This window comes from Nicrophorus vespilloides, unplaced genomic scaffold, assembly GCF_001412225.1.
Source record: "Nicrophorus vespilloides isolate i.1.1-1 unplaced genomic scaffold, Nicve_v1.0, whole genome shotgun sequence".
Classification (NCBI taxonomy): domain Eukaryota; kingdom Metazoa; phylum Arthropoda; class Insecta; order Coleoptera; family Silphidae; genus Nicrophorus; species Nicrophorus vespilloides.
Window position 1 is genome coordinate 212,999 of NW_017096804.1, and position 22,172 is coordinate 235,170.

Here is a 22,172-nt window from a genome sequence, read left to right on the forward strand (position 1 = left end):
CTTATTTAATGCGGTTTTATTACTATTTTTATTTTATGTACTTGCTATGTAGAATTACTTAATATGAAATACAAGTTGCTTAACGGTAGTAATCTTCGTCGGTATTTTAGGAGGTTAACTGACCACAATTTGGTATGACAAATATCACGTAACCTTGGACAGCAATTACCAAGGTTACACGTAGAAGAATAAACAAATAAAGTTAATTCTTAAGTAAACAAATGGTTTACCTCGTCGTCTCCTGGAGGAGCAGGTGCGGGGGAACCCAGAATTTGACGCGCAACGCAAAACGCAGCGAATTGTGGATGGGCACCTGCTTATCGATGGAATTCCTCAGGTTAAGCCAAAGCTCTTCGCCCTTGCTCACGTACTTCAGGCCGAAGTAGTCGGACTCCTTCGATATACCAAGTTGTTCGCAAACCTGAAAACAAAACAAAAAACAAATTGAAAATCGTAAACAAACAAATGATGCATTTTCCGTTTTAATTAAACTTAATGAATGCGATTATACGAAGAAATTCCGGTAGCGTTTTATGTAGATGGTTTGCACCTTCAAGTTCGTCGCTCGAGCGTAATAAAAATGCCTGAATTCGAAATACTCGAAAACAAAGTATGGAAGTGTAAATAAGGGATGGATTTCCGAGGGTCGCGTAATGAACTTAGACTTCCTCCGACGCCCTCTGTATTGGATTTCCTTAACCCATGGAGGAGGAGAAGAAGGAGGGATTGCAACTATTCTATTTAATTAGAGAGCGGCGTGCGGAATTTACGAGCTCTTTGTACCATCGATACTAACAAAGGGTCGAAAGAAGAGTAATTGGTTTTGATTAACGTAAAGCAATCCAAATCTCTATTTTGCCTCTTTTTATTTTATTTGTTTGCGTCCAAATTGCAAAGAGACTGGCGGTGCTTTAAAGCTCGAGACAATAATAATAAATTCCCCGTTTTTATTATGCATGGACTGCTTAGTGACACGGAGAGATAGAAAGAGAGAAGCTTGGAGTTTCTTAAACAAATAGCAGAAAATGTCTTTGGCGTAGAAGTTGTGTAAAGTTCTTAAGTTTCTCGCACATAAACAAGAAGCGAGCATCGTAACTTGCGCGGCCCCCTTGGATTTATTCAAATCTCAATAAATATTTGACTAGCAGCTTATTATTTATACAGTCTTCCCCTTTCTTAGATAGACTTGATTAAAGCCGTTATTGCCTAACGATGAGATTCACTAATTAGTCGACGCCACATTTGGGGCTGACTTCCAATCTTTCTTCTTCTTCCTCATTCAACGGATTTCTTGGTGCGGAAGAAGTGAAATGTATTGACGAGAATTAGATCTACGGACCCATTTCTCACAGGATTGACACGGGTTACGGATAGGAGCCCAATTTTATGGGTGGTTTATTCAATAAGGAAACTTTTTCTTATTCTCTCCCCCCCGATAGGTATCAGCTTGTTAAGATCATTCTATCCGATAATTACTTTTCACTTTCCATCATTCATTCCAGGAAGTTATTGTTATTATTATTAATGTTATACAATTTCTTTATTTTCTTTTTTTTGTTAGTTAACATGCGAGGAGGAAAGTGCAGCACTTTCTCAGAAGGTAAATGCATTTTGAACCATGACCTAAGATACTCGTATCTGGTAGTTGAGAGAAATGCGTAATTTTCTAATGGAAAATATTGGATAAACATATAATCTTTAAGTTCCAAAGTTTCTTGCTAAACAAGATTGAACGATTCCGTGAACCGAGAACTTTAAAACCACACAAAGAGATAATTTTAAACTCTACTATAGTAAATCTGCATTGTGTGAAGTGTTGTATAATGAAACTGCTCAAAACATTAAAGAAGTACTCTTAATGCATGTTTCATCACAACTAAAATCGAAAGAGAAGCCGCAAAACCGAACCGCTCTAAACTTTAATAATTACTTTATTATTGAGATTTTTATATACTATTTTAGAAATTCAACTAAATATTGATGGATATTTGAACAATTTTATCTTATTATTGAATTACAAGTTGTAATTATATTAAGAAGTAAGATTAATTCACCAGTTCATCCCTTTGACAGATAATGACAGCTGTCATTTCGTGATACAACATCTTTGTTTCTAGTTGTACTGCGACTCAATTGCTAAGAGTAATTCAAGAATTCCTCGCTTTGACACAAGGTGACAGCTGTCATTTCACGATTCGACATATTTATTTGGCAGTTGTGCTGTAACTCAATTGCTAAGAGTATTCCAAGTTTTGACATTAAATGACAGCTGTCATTTTACGATTTAACGTATTTATTTGTAGTTGTACTGCAACTCAATTGCTGACAGTACTTCACCAGATCTCCATTTGACACAATGTGACAGCTGTCATTAAAAATGTAACGCTATGCATCGTTTGGGGAACGCTGGCCTGTATAAAAATATACTTCCAAAATATTAACTTTTTATATTTCTTGTTGATTTATAAGTGATTGACATAACAAAATATATAATATAAACATTTATAAATGGATCTTTCCGAATTGATTGAATGTCCTCTGCCCCGACATCTATTATCGCATCATTATTACTTATCCGCTGACGAAATGTTATATAAACATTGCAATTATGCAGCGATAAAGAGACGTGTAAACAAATTATTTAATAATAATAAAAACTGCGTACTTGTTGATCGTACTTAAAAAAAAGAAGTTACATTAATTTATTTATTGGACGCGCCAATAACATATCTGCAATGTTCCTTGAAAATTACTCATAACACTGATATGATAATATAAAAAAATATCATAACATTAGCAGCCAATGAAGATAATGCAAGAATTCATATTTTTATGCTAATTATAGATTTAGTGTCCAGCTTTATGTGTTTACCACCAATTTGTCAATGCACAAAGATTTATACACAATTAATCTGCGTTATAATTACTTTTACGATAAGTTACAATTACGTTTAAAGTATTTGTTATCGAGGAGAATTTGCGATGTAAACGGTTCGCGAAATTGTTTATTGCTAAGACGCATAACTTAATTCAATTAGTCTGGTTTCAAACAGTCCGGGATATTGTCGGAATCGATTATCCGCACTACGCGAGGTATTGCTGTACAACGAGAGAAGTTGACCTGAAGATTTACGGTGATTTAGATCCTATTATAGCAATTACCAAACGCCGTCACAAGATGATGAGGATAAGCACGTTTGTAGTTTCTTTGAACTGATTCAGGTCGACTGCAGAAGAAATCGATTATACTTAAGACTGAGTTGACGGAGGAAATAATCCTTAATCCCACGGACTTAATGAAATCATCCCCTTTTTAATTAAAAACTGGAATAACTTCATTTCAATTCATTTTGCTATACATATTTCCAATTAAAAAAATCGCACTTAATTAAATTATTTTTATTGATCAAACTCGAAAAAAAAAACTTTCGATTAGATATGAAAAGAAACTAACTTTTAAATTATGTGGTATCATAATAATTTCCAATTAATAACAAATGATCAATACACAAGCTGCAGTATTTAATTGGATGATGCATGTTAATTAGCTCATCCACGTCCATGCAACTGTAATTTTAATCATGCATTGTGTTTAATAAACCCAATGGTAATGCAATTGCGGATTTCGAACGTAATTATTAATTAGCCAGACATTGAATTACGCCGAAAATATTGAGCCGCGTGACTCGGCTGCAATGTTGCAGTGATGCGAGTAAAATATTGTACGTTATACAAATGAATTGAAAACTGGATTGATCAAAATGTAACAATGAAAGATACTGCTGTGTGTTTCCAATAGAAATCAAATTGAAATTGCTCAAAAAAGAGTTTATTATAGGTTTTACGCTGAATAACAACTTGAAAGTACCGGTTTTGGAATTACGAATTAACCGGTTTTTGTGTTAAAAAATATAACTATGAAATATTTATTTACCCATGAAGAAGAAAAAAATTTCCAAAAATAACCGGTTTTTTTATATAAGAAAATAAAATGTACTGTATACAGAATCAATTACAAACTTATGCAACTTATTTTTCTTAATGATTTCAAATCCAAATAAATAATTAACTGAAGCATTTTAATTCTAGTATCTAAACCCAATTTAATAACCGGTATTAAATTGATAAAAAATTGGTTTAAAAAAAAGGCAAAAAAAAACAAAGTTTACTAGATGTTTGTTTAATTTTATAACATTTTATCGTATTATTTTCTTTTGTTTAAAAACAAAGGACCTCTAGATATAATTCGAAAACTCTCTGTGGATATTATGTACATTTTTTGTTTGTTTGCGTCGCTTCAGTTCAAAATTTCATTTCCGCCGAATTAATTAATGAATACCAACTGAAATGATGGAGCAGTGTTTTGTATATATATATTCTCGGACCCTTTTGTGATGTCCGCCTGAAAACGGGATCTTTGTTGCAGATGACAAATCGCGCATCGATTGTCCGCGAATTATGGTCATTCCAGACAAGATAATCCTCGTTGATTGAATGGATTAAACAAAAGCTTTGTTTGTTCATTTGTTTTGTATTGCATTCAATCGCAGATCTCTCTGAATAACAATTGTTGATAAGTTCAAGTGCGAATCGATAATGCGAATGAATAAATATGTTTGTTTGTTTCAATATAATTACTGAATAAAATTTCTCGTTTTTTTTTTTGATAATTATATTGAAAAACGTAATACAAATGATTTAAATTAATTATTGAAGTTTGTTAAGGAAAACCTGTCATGAACACGAGACGTATGCAATTTTATTATCAGCGGGGTTACTTGCTCCATTAAAGATGATGATCAAGGATGCTGCGGCCTTTAACGAATAGATCAAATGAAACTTGCAGGTGACATGGATTCAGTCACGTAGCCAACAGTAAATATATCGTGTGTATTTCCTTCTTCAATATTTATTTTTTATTTTTATCGAAAAGTCGTCCCACATATTTCGAGATTTTCCAACCGCAACAGTAACGTAAAGAAATAAAGGATGAGGAGAGAACAAAATTGGGTCGGAGATAAGTCGTCGTTTAGGCAAACATTTCGAACTTCACGCATGTATATTTATGTGTATGTTTGTATGAAACCCCCGAACGAACGTTTCCATATCGAAGATGACAAGAGAACGAACCGTTACATTTCTTCCATCCGATTACTCCGGGACTCATGCACGGAGCACAGAAGCGATAAGGAGTTTTGTGAAGGAAATATAAAGTTACGGGGATTACCGGATGTAGTATTGGCTCTCTCGGACCTTTAAATCCACCAGCTTCGCATGGAATCAAAATTTCTCTTTTTTTTTTATTAGTGATGTCAAATTCAATAATATTGAATTTGCTAACTTACATAAAAGATATTCTGTAATTCTGTTGATTCCCATTCTGTTTTTTCTCAAAACTTTAACCAGAAAATTGAAATATGTTAGTTAATTTTGATGTAAAAGCTTAAAGCGTAGTAAATGTGTACATTTACTAGTCAATATATACATTTATCATAGAATTTTAGTAAAAGAATGAAATTAATATACGTTTTTTACTATTTCTAGTCGATGTGTACATTTACTAAATAATGAATTATTTTATTACAGTAGAAAAAGTTAATAGAAAACAAAGATATTGATAATTATTATTTATGAAATATTGAAAATTTTATTTGTATTTTCATGTGAAATAGAAAATTGTAAAAGTATTCACCCAGAATCTCGCATTTTTTTTGTGTAAACTTTTGAAAACATGTGTTTCAAAGTTAATTTGTACATTTACTAGTCAATATATACAATTATCATATAAATTTAGTGAAAGAATCAAATGGAACTCTCAAAACTTTTACCAGAAGATTGAAAAATGACTGTCAACTGTTATAAATATTGATGAAAAAGCTTAAAGCGTAGTAAATGTGTACATTAACTAGTATATAAATTTATCATAGAAATTTAGTAAATGAATCAAATGAATATACGTTTTTTTACTATTTCTAGTACATGTTCACATTTACTAAATAATGAATACATTTGCTAAAGTAGTAAATTTTACAAATTTATAAGTAAAAATCTTCACTTAAAAATTTCCAACTTTATTTGAAAAAAAAAAAATGTGAGTATGTAAGTAATTTCAAAGTTAATATTTGATTCATTTTATTAAATTAGAATTTGTCTCTAGAACTCTGACTAGATTATTTAGTAAAAAAGTTAGTCGCAAAGTGCGGCATCGATTAATCCGGATTCACTTGAAAATTTTGAAACATACTAAATTTCAATTGAGCAAAATACAAATAAATTCTCTAAAAAGAAACAGAATACAAAATAATTTTCTTATAGAATCAAACGGTTTCCAATAGTACAGGATATTGTCTGAACCATTTACCCGCACTATGCGAGGTATTGCTGTACATATAACTCTACTACTACTAAGAATATGTATATTATTAATAGCTGATTGTAAGATAATAAAATTGGTTTATTTCATAAATTCAATTAAAATTATTCATGTAATGTATGGAATTGGGGAGTGTTGAATGATTCCCATTTGGGAGAGGAATTAATTTATGTGCTGCGCAAATTATTATCCGTGCGGATAAGAGAGAACGAATGTGCGAAAATTTTGTAATTGATTTCGATGAAATATTTCCAAATTAATTCTACTGCTACTAATATCGTTTTAATTTCGAGTCGCAGCCAGTATCATTGCGTGTGCATCCAATTTATCCAATTAGTATACACCTATTATTTGTTGTTTTTATTTTTGTAATATTAATCCCAACTTCAATTTAGTGTAAAACAAATAAATGTTATTTATATGAAAGTACGAAAAAATAATACAATATAATAATTAGATTTGGGATTTAGTACGAAATAAATAAATATTTTTAATCCCTTAATTATGATCTCAAATTTAGGATTATCTTTAGATACGTTAATCAAAACTATAACTTAATATCTCAAAATAAGTTTTCCTGACATGTTAATAAGAAATTAGCTTTTTATATATGTATAAGTAAAAACTTGTGAGCTTCAAAGAAAAACTAGTTCTCTTTATTTGAGCTGTGAGCCTTAAATAATGGACAGAGAGTACACAAAGGACAACAATATATATATATAAGCAGAATGAGTTCTGGCCAGGTGAAGAAACAGGTTTCGGCACCAAAAACACCCACAGCTGGGTCCCAGCATTGTCAATTGAACTACCAAGCACATGTGAGCAATTCTAACTTTAAGAAAAATCCTTTCCTTTGAAATACTTGTGAATGTATCACACAATACCAGCAAATACACTCAGTTGCAGCTCCGGATTGGAATGATGCGGATTCTCAATACACATTTTTAATAATGGAACGAGCTTTTGCGATGTGCAAGTAGAACATCAAATCCATCCCAATGTCAATGTGTGTTATATGTTTTTTTTTTGTTGTTGAAAGCATCCGTAGAGGAAATAAACTGAAAAGCCACAGAAGTTCGAGTTCGTCGGCACAGGGAAAACTTTAAATTAGCCCAGGTTTGCAAATAAGCTAGCGATTCCCCATGCAAACAAAACACGACTACAGAGTGGAAACGAGCGATAATGGATTTTCGCAGTGGAAAATAAATAAAACTCCACTATTATTACGAATCCGGCATTCATTTATTCCGACTTTAACAAATTAATGGTACTTTATGTAAAAATAAATAGAATTAAACGTGTTTATTTAGATTATTCTTGCAGCTTTAGTTTGAACTTATAATTATACGTGAAATTGTCTATATAATTGCAAACGGATATAAATACAGAAGTTCATATTTAATGGAATTTCCAATTCCTAGTAAATGTATACATTTACTAAATAATGATTACATTTGCGAAAGTAGTAAAATACCTCGAATAGTGCGACTTCGACTGATTCACAATAGTCCGGTTTTTAACAAATTATGTATTAAATATGTTTATTTAGATAAATTAATACACAAGTTTATATTTAATTGAATTTCCAATTCCTAGAAAATGTATACACTTACTAAATAATGAATACATTTTCGAAAATTAGTAAATTATTAATAATTATTAGTTATGAGAAATGTCCAATATTATTTGTATTTTCATATAAAACACAAAGTTGTACACACGTAAACGTATTGACTTAGAATCTCGAGTTTAAATTTGTGTAAACTTTTGAAAAACATGTGAAAATGTATGTAGTTTCAAAGTTTTTTAGATTATTCTTGCAGCTTTAATTTTACTCTTATTAGATTGCAAACGGATATAAATATACAAGTTTATATTTAATGGAATTTCCTATGATTATATTTACGTAAGTAGTACAATTTAGATGTTATTAATCATTATTATTTATGAGAAATTTCCAATATTGTTTGTATTTTCAAGTAAAACACAAAATTGTACAAATCTATTGGTAAAAGTATTTACTTAGAATCTCAAGTTTTATATTGTGTAAACTTTTGAAAAACATGTCAAAATGTATGTAATTTCAAAGTCAACATTCGATTCACTTGAGAAGTTAGAATGTATACACACAATAATTAATTATTAGATAAACGTTTCTATTTTTTGTTGAAATTTTTATATTGATTCTAAAGAATTGTATAAACTTGTTTAAAATCTAGAACAAAATTGAGTAAAGTATCTAGCGATACTTCGAATAGTGCGGCTTCGACCGCGTCTGATTCACTATAGTCCGGTTTTTAACAAATTATTAGTACTTTATGTATTAAATATGTTTATTTAGATTATCTTGGCTGCTTTAATTTGAACTTATAATTATACGTGAAATTGCATATACAATTGCAAACGGATATTTTATATTTAATTTAATTTTTCATTTCTAGTAAATCTACACACTTACTAAATAATGAATACATGAGAAATTTCCAATATTATATGTATTTTCATGTAAAACACAAAATTGTACACATGTAAACGTATTGACTTAGAATCTCGAGTTTAAATTTGTGTAAACTTTTGAAAAACATGTGAAAATGTATGTAGTTTCAAAGTTATTTAGATTATTCTTGCAGCTTTACTTTGAACTTATAATTATACTTGAAATTGTATATAATATTGCAAACGGATATAAATAAACAAGTTTATATTTAATGGAATTTCGGTGGAAGAGAAACTCAAGTGGTTACCAAAAAAACTGTTTAAAAAAAGGCTTGAAATTAATCGGTCATTGGCCTTTTTACATATTTTTTTCGCGATTAATTACAGGTTTTTTTCCCTCTATACATATAGAAATAGGAGATCTGACAAGTATATTTGTATTCTATAATATAAATGATATAATAAAAATATTCTATATTTACTTAGTTTTTTTTTAATCATAATTTCCATTGATGTTGAAATATTACTTGTCAAATCAAAAGTACAAAAAACTACTGAATTTTAACAATTTGAGCGCCAAAGAAGTTTTATAGAAGTACGTTGAATATTCTACTAAGCATAATTTAACTTTAATTAAAGAAGTAGCATCTTGTTTCCAGTTTTCCTCTACTTAGTCCATTAATTCTCAAGAGGCTCGAGTGTCTCAATTACAAGCAAGAGTACGGCAAGTTCAGTCATATATCATGATATAATCATAAACGCGGCGAGAAATACGAGCGTAAATATCTTTTTTTTTGTATTTCCGTTCCTTCTGTTAATAAAAAAAAAATGCAACAGATAAAGATCGGCGCTGCAATTAATTTAACTAGTCTTTTAATCTAATACGTTTTTATTTATGTTTTCTTCTTTGAATGACGAAATAATCTTGGCGTGGGTGGGTTTCGACGACGAAACGTGAAACGTGACCACGCATTGTTCCACTGACAGGATTATCTCTTGCTTCACACAAAACTTAAGCAAACCCACGTCATAAAAGCTCTCCGTAATCCTTGCATTTCTTTTATTTTACTGTATTAAGACTGCAGCAGTGTCTTTTGTTACGACACTCGAGGTTGTTTAATTGGTTCCAATGACGACTTATTCTCTTAACTAAAGAAATATAATAGAATGAAACCAACATTCAACGAGCGAAACTCGCCAAACCTTAATTAGAAGCGTATGAAAAAGAAAGAAAAAACAATGTGCAAAATAGTCCATTGTTTGCGAATGCGGGCAGAGAAGCGCGTTATAGTAATTGGGGCCGTAGGAAATGGGAAAGTATGAGCGAAAAAAATCATGTATAAATGTGGGTTATGTAAAGTTAGGTTGATTGCAGGATATTCGCCATTAGTTTAACGCTGACATTACAGTCTGACATCATTGATCTTGTGTTATTTTTTTTTTGATATCCAGCAAATTTCGCCGTCATCCGCATTGTAAGAGCGTTCCGGACATGATTCTTCCTAAATCCCTGAGAACATGCGGGCAATTTATTCAAAGATGAAAGTTCAAACGTCTTTAGGATCTTATAGAGTTCGTTTCAACCAAATGTATTATGATCTGCACATCTCAATAAATTATTTATTCATCATTCAAACAGTTTGAAGTTGTAATTTTGCAAATTTGTTTTAGATCTTTATGCCTTTTTTTTTTAATTTATTAAAACTGTCACTTCAGGGTCATGTGTCATCATAATTAGCAATTTGTCATTAGACATACTAGACGACAGTACAAAAAACAGCGTTTCTCAATCGACTTTGACTTGTAATGGGTCGCAAAATGACAGCTGTCACCTTATGTCAAAGCGATAAACTGATGAAATATTTGCAGCAATTAGGTTCAACTTGTCCAATACAAGAAACGTATGCCAATACACTAATTACTACAATGATAATCAACTAATTATTAAGTATATCAGCATATCTCAATGTATAGGATCGACTTAAATTTATAATGGGTTGGAAAATGACAGCTGTCACCTTATGTCAAACCGATAAACTAATGAAATATTTGCAGCAATTGGGTCCAACTTGTCAAATACAAGAAACGTTTACCAACACACTAAATACTTCAATGATAATCAACTAATTGTTAACTATATCAGCATTACTCACGGTATAGGGTCGACTTAAATTTATAATGGGTTTGAAAATGACAGCTGTCACCTTGTTTCAAAGCAATATACTGATGAAGTACTCGCAGTAACTGGGTTCACCTTCAAAAAGTACTTGTCAAATACAAGAAACGTACACTAAGTACTTCAATGATGATCAACTAGTTGTTATCGATTCTCAAATTACATTTGTAATGGGTCGCGAAATGACAGTTGTCACCTTGTGTCACAGCGAGAAACAGATAAAATACTGTTAGAATTTAGGTCGCTGTACAACTACAAACAAATATATTGTGTCTAAAATGTTGAGAATCGCTGATCTATATAATATAGTTATTAGTAATCAATGGATGAAACAGATACCGAGCGAATGTAAACAGACCGCAAGCGAAAACAATGCGGTATCGAAAGGAATATTTGCTTTGCGAGAGAAATGAATTAAATTCCATAGCGAATTCGTCTTCATCAAACAAACAAAAAAAAGAAGAGAAAAGAAGAAAAAACGTAGACCGCGAGATCAAATTGCATTTCCGCGCTCGCCATCGATCAACCTCGTGAAACTAATTTATTAAAAATAAATTTCATTTCGGGAACCGATATATCATCCACGGAATAACTCCACCGACATCAGGATAATAATATAAATCATCGACCCTCGTGCACACACACTTTGTATCCTTTTTCACATTTGTCTTCGTTTGTGTAATGAAATTCGAACCAATTTTTCTAGTATTTAAACGAAAAAAAGATCATATAAATGTATCATTTTTAATATAATAATAGTCAAACTTTTACCTGTTACATCAATTTGTATTATGAATGATGAAATGCGCTCTTTTAAATATTAAAATGTATGAGTAAAAAACTAAAAAAAATCGTCATCTATAGTCAACAGTTGTATGTAACAGTTTTATGATTAAAGTATGATACATATTGAATAACACAATTAATCTATTCCGTGCTATTCAAAACCGTGTTATTAGATACCCCGGTTTAACAAATCATACGTTTTCTTAACAATGCAAGATTTCTTCTGATCGGCGAAAAGTATTTTGTATTACCGTGTTATTTAGGATTCCGTGTAACTCGAGTATCGTGTTATTTGATTGTCTATTCAATACAAATTTGCGTTTAATACATACGTTCTTATCTGTACAGGATTTGTTCTCTAAAGTGTAAAAAAAATGAGCGTGTTATTAGAGACTTCGTGTAACTCAAGTATCGTGTATTTAAAGTTTGGTTATATTTAAATATTAAGATTTAAACTCTTTTCTCTTAAATTACACACATGAATACAAAGTTTTGATTTCAATCGAAGGCAATTAGCTTTAACTAGATTATTCAAGTATAATAACCAATGCTTTTTTTTCAATGTAAACTACTGGTAGAATAAGGAAGGTGACGGTTGATTTCATGTTCGGATGTATCGTTACGTTCAATTGTACGAGCACGTGGACGACGAGTGATGATGATGATGTACATGCTGCTCCTTTTACATTCACGTAACAATTAAGCTCGGAGATAATTGAAAGGAGGATTTCCAATGACTAAAATACCAGCAGGACTTTGGACCCGAGCGCCCACTTGCAAAGTAATAATAACCGCGAAACACACACGGAATCTCCTCTCACGACCGATACACGCTTCTCTTCTCTCATTCCTTCCTCTCTCCGCCACTCACTCACTCACTCACTCGGCGTCAGCCGCCATTCGCATCGAATGCCAATTTGCATTTCTAAACCTGCAGTCTTCTCTTTATTCTCTTTTTTTTGCTTTCGGCCTTTCCTTCAGCCACCTCCGATGGCTTTAATTCCATCCCCGACCGTAAATGCAACAAAAGTCGTATCAAGTGGCCGTATTTTTAAATGCGAATGGGAGCAAAAACCCCATTCCCTAACGGCTGTCCCATTTTAATTTCATGCAACTTTTTTTTTTGTTGGCTTGCACTTCGGCCAAGAAACTGTGCTAATTGCGTTTAACACTTCGTACCATCAGCCTTTATCTCATTCCAACTGGATAGAAACTCGCCATTTCCATTTCGAGAATAATTCAGTTTTAATAGTGCATTTATTTATTAACGTTGTCTTCACGCAGTGGTTTTCTCTTTTGTACCGGTAATCATAATTGTTGCTGTTTCTTTGAACGTTAAATTTATTTGCGGATCGATGGGATTCTATATTTAGAGCATATCCTTCCTTCCTTTCCACGCCGAAACCTCTTTATCCCATCTTATAATACAATATCCTTTATATTATATTTCAATCCGCCTTGGAAAAGATTGCATCCCTCGATATTATTCTCTCAACAAAACTTTCATTTAATATTTTATATATATATATATAAAATGTTGCGGCGCTCAAAAGTTTAGCTCAACTTTCGAACAAAACCGGAAACATATTTAGATTGCATTCAATAGGAATTATTGTCATCTTATTTGTTTACCAAACTTTAAACTTCAAAAACAAAGGTATATAATTGTACTATTCGAAAAGAAAATAAATTCGTAGCAATGAAATTTATTGAAACAGTTTTGCGGTTGTCGTAAACACTTATCAGTTAATTTTCTCCACCTCGTGCAACTTTTACGAACTATAAAAGCTCGAAAGTAATAATTGTATACGACATGGATAGTATATAGGGCATGCATGTATACGGAGTTGATGTTAAAAGTTTTAAACGTGCCTCGTAAAACTGGTCAACGGGAATAATTTACAATCTAAACTATATTAGACACGACGAAAACCATAAAGTGAAGCGCATTTTAATACCAAGATCGATTCCAAGAGTAAACACTTACGCAGCGAAAAGGGGTTGGAAACTTGAACTGAGGATATGAGTCAGTTTCTATCAGAATAATGCGGTGCATTGCAAGTGTAATATCTCTCGAGACAGGATATTAAGGATAATTTGCACATGTTCTGCAGCGCATCTGCACATTAATCCCACAAAGGAATGCCCGTCCGTTTCGGGCATTACGGAAATGCTAATTGACTGAATTCGCGGGATATCGACAAAACCCATTACATCCCAGAACCGTAATTAAACCCGATAGTCTAAGAAATATAGAGTAAATATCACCACTTTAATATGTGAGGATAATGGAAAATTCCTGACCTACAATCCACGGCGAGATGGACAATATCGATGTCTTTCCTTGACCCAAACGAAGAGCAATTTTTCCTTATTTATTTCCTACAGGCAAACAACTATTATTTATCTACGAAGTTTTAAGTGAAGTATAGAAAAAACATGAATTGCATGCAATAACTTAAAAAAAAACTATATATTAATTTATCAGTTAGGAAAATTAACCATAATTAATAATAAAACTACACCTTATTATGGAAATTGCGGTTTGCATGGCAACCGCAGTAAGGATTAGTTGATTACATGTTTGGTGGAGAATCGAAGGACGCAGAGAACAAAAACTTATTGGATTTCAGTAATTCGCACTTCACGGATTTCACACAGATTTTCACTAAAAACCTGAATGTATTTTAATTTTCGTACATAATTTCAAAAAAAAACTACTTCAAGTTACTTAAAACTGAGAAAAAACAGATATTTTTCGGTAACTAAAACATTCTATAAAGTATATTATCTCAGTAAATTTCGTTACAAAGTACTTAACTATATATTATTTTTTTAATTATTGAAAAGTATGGTATATATACAAAATATACAAAGTTTTCTATTTAATTTCTAAATCTTAAGTGCCAAAGAACTAATAACGCCCGAAGTCTATCTGCCAAAGTTTTCTATTTACTTGATTATTACACTATTTTAGAAATAGCATTCAGACCACTTCAGACACGTTTATTACCCAGTCTTGATCGTTAATTAAATATAATTAGAACGACAATTAAACTAATTAACAAATCTGAAATACGTTACTATACAGATAAAATGGTATATATTCATGTATATTTGTATCATGCAAACGTTGAATATGCGTTTCTCTTTGAACAGACTTTCTTGTGAACGTCGGAGATCCACTCGGAGAATTCTGTTTCAATAAAACGAGAGCTTTTGCTCTTTCCATCCATCCACGTTCATCTCATAAAGTATTAATGATACAGCATCAGCAACTCCTGCCGGAATTTAATAAGCTAAAACGTTTCACCGAATTCTTGCGGCGACCCGAGCCAAGTATTTACAAAAGTATTGAAAAACAAATATTGGTATACCGAAAAAAGCGGAAGACTCAATTTCCACAACTGATCGATAACTTTTCTTGAAAACCGATAATCAATTGATATTCATTTAAATGATGGAAAATGAAAAATAGGAGATTTTATGCTTTAATCATCATTAGTATGAACATAAAGTGCGAATTAAGTGACACTAGTGTATCAAAAAAATAAGTTATTTCTTAAATATTTGAATAGATAGGTTAAACCATGATGCAATTACTATTTAAAAAAAAAACAAATAATGTACGAATGAAGTCATAGATTTATATGAGAATTCATTACATTCGGTTAGAATGCATCAATTTGTGTAAACTATAACTGTAATCTGTAAACTAAGAATTAATGGTTAGCTAGAAATTAGTTGTTTCATTTGCGAACTAAAATAGATGTTTCAATGACTAGTGTAGGCTGTGGAAACGAAAGAGGCTTTTGTGCTTCAGCAATTATTTTGATGAGGGAAAACGATTGGTCCACTTTGTCAAGGCTAAATGTGCTTCATTTTCTCGAAGGGAAATTGCGATAAATTCGCCCTTTTTTTTCCTTTTCTCTCTCCATCTATTGTTTCGCTCTCGATTTTTCTTTCCTTGGCCTCATTCATCGCGTGCACAAAAGGATTGCTGAAAAATCTGTATTTTTTGGCAGAGTTTAGTCCTCTTTTAATTGTTTTGAATGATTCACAAAAATGTGAATCATTCAAAAATTCCATCCTGCATTTCCGCACTTGCAACTAATTACGATTCTCAACTTCCCCTCTGCAAAGAAGCTCACGCATCGGAGAAATCCTCGCAGTTAATTTGCTTCCGGTGATGGGGGGAAGGGGCACATAGTTAGTTATTTAAGTTAGTTCAAAATGCAAATTATGGATGTCAGAGAGACGTAGCAAATATGAAATGGCTGTTGGGGGGAAAAGGAACTGCAAGGATTTAATAAACGCCACTTTGTACCGGTGAGGGTACCTAAATGAAAATCAATTTGAAGCTTGCTTGCTTGCTAGCTAGCTGACTGTGCCCCGTGTGTGTTTGTCTGTTTGCTCTGGCTGCTGCTTTCCTACAGCCGAGGATATATTTCAGTTAAGGTTGTCATATGGAAGATAGATTACATAAAGTTCAACCCTCAGCGGAGCTTTCGCTTATATATTCGGCACTGTATATATCTTCCTACTTCTCTCCTTATTTTTTTTTATCTTCTATGCCCTTGCCTTCTTACTCAAATCTTATCTCGCATGGTAACATCAAACAAACAAACAAAAAATACTTTCGCTCGGATATTGCGTGCGTATTTTATTTTTTTTCGTTTGTTTCATATTTTCGTGCATGGCATAAAGTATGCGAAATAACGCACATCGACTTTGAAAATTTGATGTATTTTTTTTATCATTACGTTCACAACATTACAAAACATCTTTATCAAAAATAAATGTATTTAAATAAGGAAACATTCATTCAATTCCATAGTCAGCGTTCACTTTGATCTAAATAATATAAGCATATTCGTATAAACTTATTTCAGGAAAAAAAAACATGTCTCAAACTAAATTGAAATATTTCTTATGAATACGAACATAAAGTACATTCATACGAATTAAGTGATATCAAATTATGTACAATGTACGTTAATGCGAACGAAGTGATACCAATGTACCAAAAATAAATCTCATATATTTCAATAAACACGTATTATTTAATAAAACTACTATTAAAAACAAGGCTAAAAAGAGTACGTTGATGCGAATGAAGTGACACGTGTATGCAAATAACGTAAATTTATACATTTATATGAGAATTCACCGATTAGCGTGAAGCAATTTGTGTAGACTTTTTTTTAATAAATTTATTATTCACGATCTGCCAAATTCTGGCAACGTGTTAATAGTTTTGGAACTACAACATAATATAACACTGACCGGAATAGTTTCCCATTGAAAACCTTCCAATTATCTAATATAATATAAATAAATATTAATTTTAACAATAAAAACAAATAACTAAAAACATTCTTCTAATTTTATAATCTATAAGGGAGATCAAGGGTGTTATACCTTTTTAGTCTATGGGGGTTTCACTATTGTCTAATGACTTTATAGCTAGTGTATTGGGGTGCTTTTCTAACCGATTTTGATATCGCTCACTAAACATAGAGATTTCACTTTTCACGGTATTCATTTGGAGGTCATTGTGGATCATTGTTAGGCAAATACAGGGTGCTTGCACGATGAGTACCTTCACTTTGAGTGATAACTGTTCCCCAAAGCTGTTTTTCTAGTGATAGCTGTAGTTTTTGCAGTCGTAGCTAAATCTGATGTATAAATAGTGTAAAGAAGGGGTCCCAGTATACTTCCCAGTAGAACGCCTGATCTGATCGGAAATAACTACGTTACCTTATTCAATTCTAATTCGGAACAGTCGATCGCATAAAAATGACTTAAACTGAAGAGATCTGACTTTTTACTTTACTAAATCCTATAATGTAGAAAGATAAAACATAAACCGTTATTCATTTAAAACACATGTAAAGTGGTCTGTTAAATATACTAGTTCAATGATAAATGCGAATTAACATAACATATAATCAAAAAAAAAATGTTGCGTAACGTAAGAAATTTTTTGATTATAAGTATACAGGGGAGTACAGGCAAGGAAACTAAAGCAGTTTTCCAGTTGCTTCATTCCAAGTCATACCTGCAACAATTGTTTAGTCTACACTGAATGAAACGTGTTTATTTTTAAATATAATCATTTATTTAGAAACTACAGATATCATAAATAATTTAAAAAAAACATAAGTAATTAAAATTTGGTAGAAAACTTCATGTTTCTCAGTAACAATAATGTAGAAATGACTTAATACTAGTATTTTCATTTCGCACATTTAATTTAATCTTTATTTAATACTTAATCTTTGGGTTTATTAACCTTAGAATTAATGGCTTAACGAAAATTATGGAATTTTATGATATCACACATTATATCTTAGATTCTCAAGATATACTTTTTGTTTATGTTTCCAGGAATGCTATTAATAAATATTTAAAATAATTAATTGTAAGATGTTAAGATAATTTGAAAATACAATGAGATGAACAAAATGTTAGAAATTTTAGGTAAATAAACAGATAAATATTTATAGTCAAACTGTTAGAAATTTAGACTGCTTTGGAAATGCTAGTCAACGTCATATATTCATTTAGCATTATTTAGCAAATAGAAAATATTATTATAAGACCGTAAGCAATTGCAATTCGTTGTTGATTTTTTTTGTCTTGGGTGCGTGTCTCCAGAGAAGAAATTGCGAATTCCATTTGTCTCAATTCAGGAATTATTAAACGGAGAAAATGCTAAGGGTCCCAGCAAGTTCCGCCACGAAGTTTTAAGTGTAAATTACTGCGAGTAGCACAAGGCAGCTCCGGGTCTGTCCATAAATATTGCCCATAAACTTCCAGCCTGGACAGAATCAAAAGCGCGCACCAGTCCTATTGCCAAGGGTCTTGTGTCAGCGCAAATTCGCAGCGTATTTTTAAACAACGATTTACTCTTTTCTTCGAATTCTGGCAGAAATTTAACAACAAAGATGAGTGTTAAAGCGCAAAGTCCGTTCGTTCGATGCAGGAAACCGAAATTGCAATAGGTGTATAATATGTAAGTAAACGCAATGCACAGACGTAACGTGCGGTTAAACGTATGCAGAGTTACGAAAACACGCGGATGGGAGTGGAATTTTTAGCGTGTGTCCGGAGGAGAGAACGGTTTCGGACTTTGGACTCGTAATGGTAGGTAGGTGCGTTGTGCCAGATCCACCGGTTGCAGCAGCGTTGTTGTTCTTGCACCGAGACCAAGAACTAGGTCCAATGAACCATCATCATCATCAAGAACCACAGTCGTGTATCATTTCCGCATGAGATACTGCTACACCCACCGATGAGAGTATCGCATGTGTGTGCACCTCATCCATCCCCCGCATGCACACACTTGACAAATGTTCCGACCTAACGAATGTGCACTGCATCTAGTTGGCCCTTAATCACATGGAAATAATCGTTGTTTCAGTCATGCAACAAAACTGCAAACAATAAACAGGTTTACGCAGGTGTTTCTTCCAAACAACCGCGTAAATAGTAGGTTTAAACATGACCAACAACAACATTTACGCACTATATTCTTAGATAACTGTCAGAAAACTATCTCATATTTCTTTGTTCTTTTTTTAATATACAAAGTGCGTTGATTGAAATACAACGCTTATATCAAAGTAGATAATCTTTTGTTTCATAAATTGATAATCTACTTATAAAAAAAAGTAACTTTATCAACTAAATCTGTCTTTTTTTTTTAAATAAATAAATTTTTCACTAAGATCAATGAACTTTAAATTTCTTAAGATAATTCAATTTTAATTATTGCATTACTGTTATTAATTAATCGTATTCCATCTAATTACGTAAACAAAAGATTCTATTGTTTATCGATCGTATTTTATTAATTAATCAATTCAGTTTCGTATTGCATATGATAAAACAAAGTGAATGAATACTGCAAACCATGAACAACACTCTTGATTTTTCAAGTAAAAAGTTAGTAAACTTTACTTAATAAACACATTTTGTTCATGTAAACAACGAAGGTTTATTTGCTTATTTACAAACAACATTTTTACCAGTTTTGCTTCTGTATATTTACTAATAAAAATTAAATTAGTTTTTTTTAAACATTTATCAGCTATCAATTATAATAAGCTTAATTGTTGTGAATGCAAAAAAAAATGACTAGTAAATTTATTAATTAAATTAAACAATCATCTGTTAATTAAACATGAAACTGAAAACAACTGCGAAATATAATTCCAAATGATTTATGGCATTATTTGTGTTTATAAAATCTGTTTACTTGCACTTTACAAATTAGTAAACTTTACTTAAAAAAAACACTTTTATTGTTCATTGTTAATAGAGAGACATATTGTTATGCTATTGTTCTATTTACCAATAAAATCTTATCTTTAATGAGTTAACAATGAGGCTACTGACCGAAGTCTCGATAATAACTAAGAACGTTTCTCGGTACAATTTAATCTACGTTCAAAGTTTAATGATGTTTCCTGAAACGCGTAACTTCTTGCAGACTCTAACAAAGCAATTGGTAAATTATACGTGCAAGTTTTGTTTATGTAGTCAATAATAAAGGCCTCCTATTATCGCCGGCAAAGTTTAGGCCCTTCGCGTGGAAGGAAGGAATATAAAGTTACACAATAAAATTTTAATAAGGTACAACATCTCCGAAATATGAGACGAGTCGAATGGTTTTTATAGGTCGGATGTGTGTGTGTTTGCATGTGAACATTTCAAACGGATTAGTTTCGGAGGAGTATTTTGCTCGCAACGAGGAAACAAAGAGGCTGCGAATATGGAGTTAAAAGGCCGAACACGTCGTGGGGTTGCCGCAGCAAACAACTGTTTATGTCATCTTCTTTATTAAGGGGGGAATTGTTTCGCTTTTCGATGTTCCACCCGAAACGAGAATGGACCATTAAGAATGGGAGAACACAAAAAAAAAACAACAACACAAAGTGCACTTTGTCTGTGAGAATTATCTAATGAAATTCGCAACGCTGCACCGCCATTTGCATACAGCAGTTTCCACGAGCATATTTCAGCGGTTATTTAATTTTCGTTACAGAGGGAGAGAGCGTTTCAAGGGAAAACGTACACTAGGTTTTAAGTTGTCACGAGTCGTACGTAATGGCTTTGATAATAAGCTCAGAACTAATAACTTGTTGACAACAGATGCTACCTCTTACATCAACAGTCTTTACATGTTACCAACTCATATGTTTTCTAAAAAAAAAAATAGTATTCGTAATGATATTTTTTTAATCGTTCCTACTGCCTATTTGATTATTTTTATATTTGTTCTTAGTTTCGAACTCGCCACATTCGTATCGGATTTGGATTTTTTTGGATTTTTCGGCTCCCACAAATTTGTGTTGGTTTTTCGGAATCGAACCAATGACCTTTCGTATCAGATTTTTGTGATACAGACGACATTATGATATTGACATTTTGAATCAAATCGCATTACATAACGTAACCTCATTTTATGACTTGTGACAATTACCTGTCAATTTTTATGTTTGTTGCAAAAAGTATACGAAAGAGGTCAGCATGTGTATTTTGTCCATTACCTTTGCATTTATATTCATAGCATTTACAAAGTAACTTACGTTAAAATATTCGATATTGTGTCAATAACCATAAAATATAAATTTAAGCTTTTTATTGAACAATATTTATGAAAGCACAATCAGTTGGTATACTCTGTAAAGAGAGAAGAGTTTTCGTTTAAATTGTGTGAATTTTATTTAATAAAAATTTTATTAATGCAGAAAATATGATAAATTTAAATACAATTGAAACAAACGATGTTAGGGGCAATAAATAATTTATTTTTAGTTGTTCTAAGATGATGATCATGACATTTCCCATCATCGTGATTGTGGCCAATAAAAAAATACTTAATTCGAATGAGGTTTAATTACGGCCAATTCACGCCTGTGAAGATGATTGAGGAAAATGGTAATTTTCAATTACACGTTCGAAACAACGTGGACCCGGAAGAGCGTTACAAATTTGGTGCGGGTATATATAGTTTTTTTTTTTTCGTTTGATGGATGACCGTGTCAATATTTCGCGTGTAAACACCGCAAATAGATGGAACAGATTAATTAAATATGAAACACAGATAGGGGTTGGTGAGAGAGCAAGACCAACAACAAAAAAAATGGGGGTTGAAACGTACGTGGAAGCATAACAAAAGGAGAGGATCGAAGAGGTGGAGGGAGGATATTGGTTTGCAAGTGTTTACTTTGGCCGCCTCTCATTTGTAATGCTAAATCTACAGAGCCGTGCAAACAAAATGGCCGACGCAAATATTTACACAACATTGTAAATTTTAATTGTTACACATTTTCTCAATTAGTCGACTCGTCGAATAAATTAATTTATTTCAAACGTTTTCCAATTTCAAAC

The 22,172-nt window shown here is 32.0% G+C and overlaps 1 protein-coding gene across 1 annotated transcript in view; it reads right to left on the minus strand.

The window, feature by feature from the left end:
* Nucleotides 1–22,172, minus strand: part of LOC108558237 (E3 ubiquitin-protein ligase MYLIP) — a 34,018-nt gene that overhangs the window by 7,402 nt on the left and 4,444 nt on the right. The window contains exon 2 of the mRNA XM_017915081.1: nt 231–421. Coding sequence (XP_017770570.1) covers nt 231–421 — 191 coding nt within the window. The remainder of the gene's footprint in view (nt 1–230; nt 422–22,172) is intronic.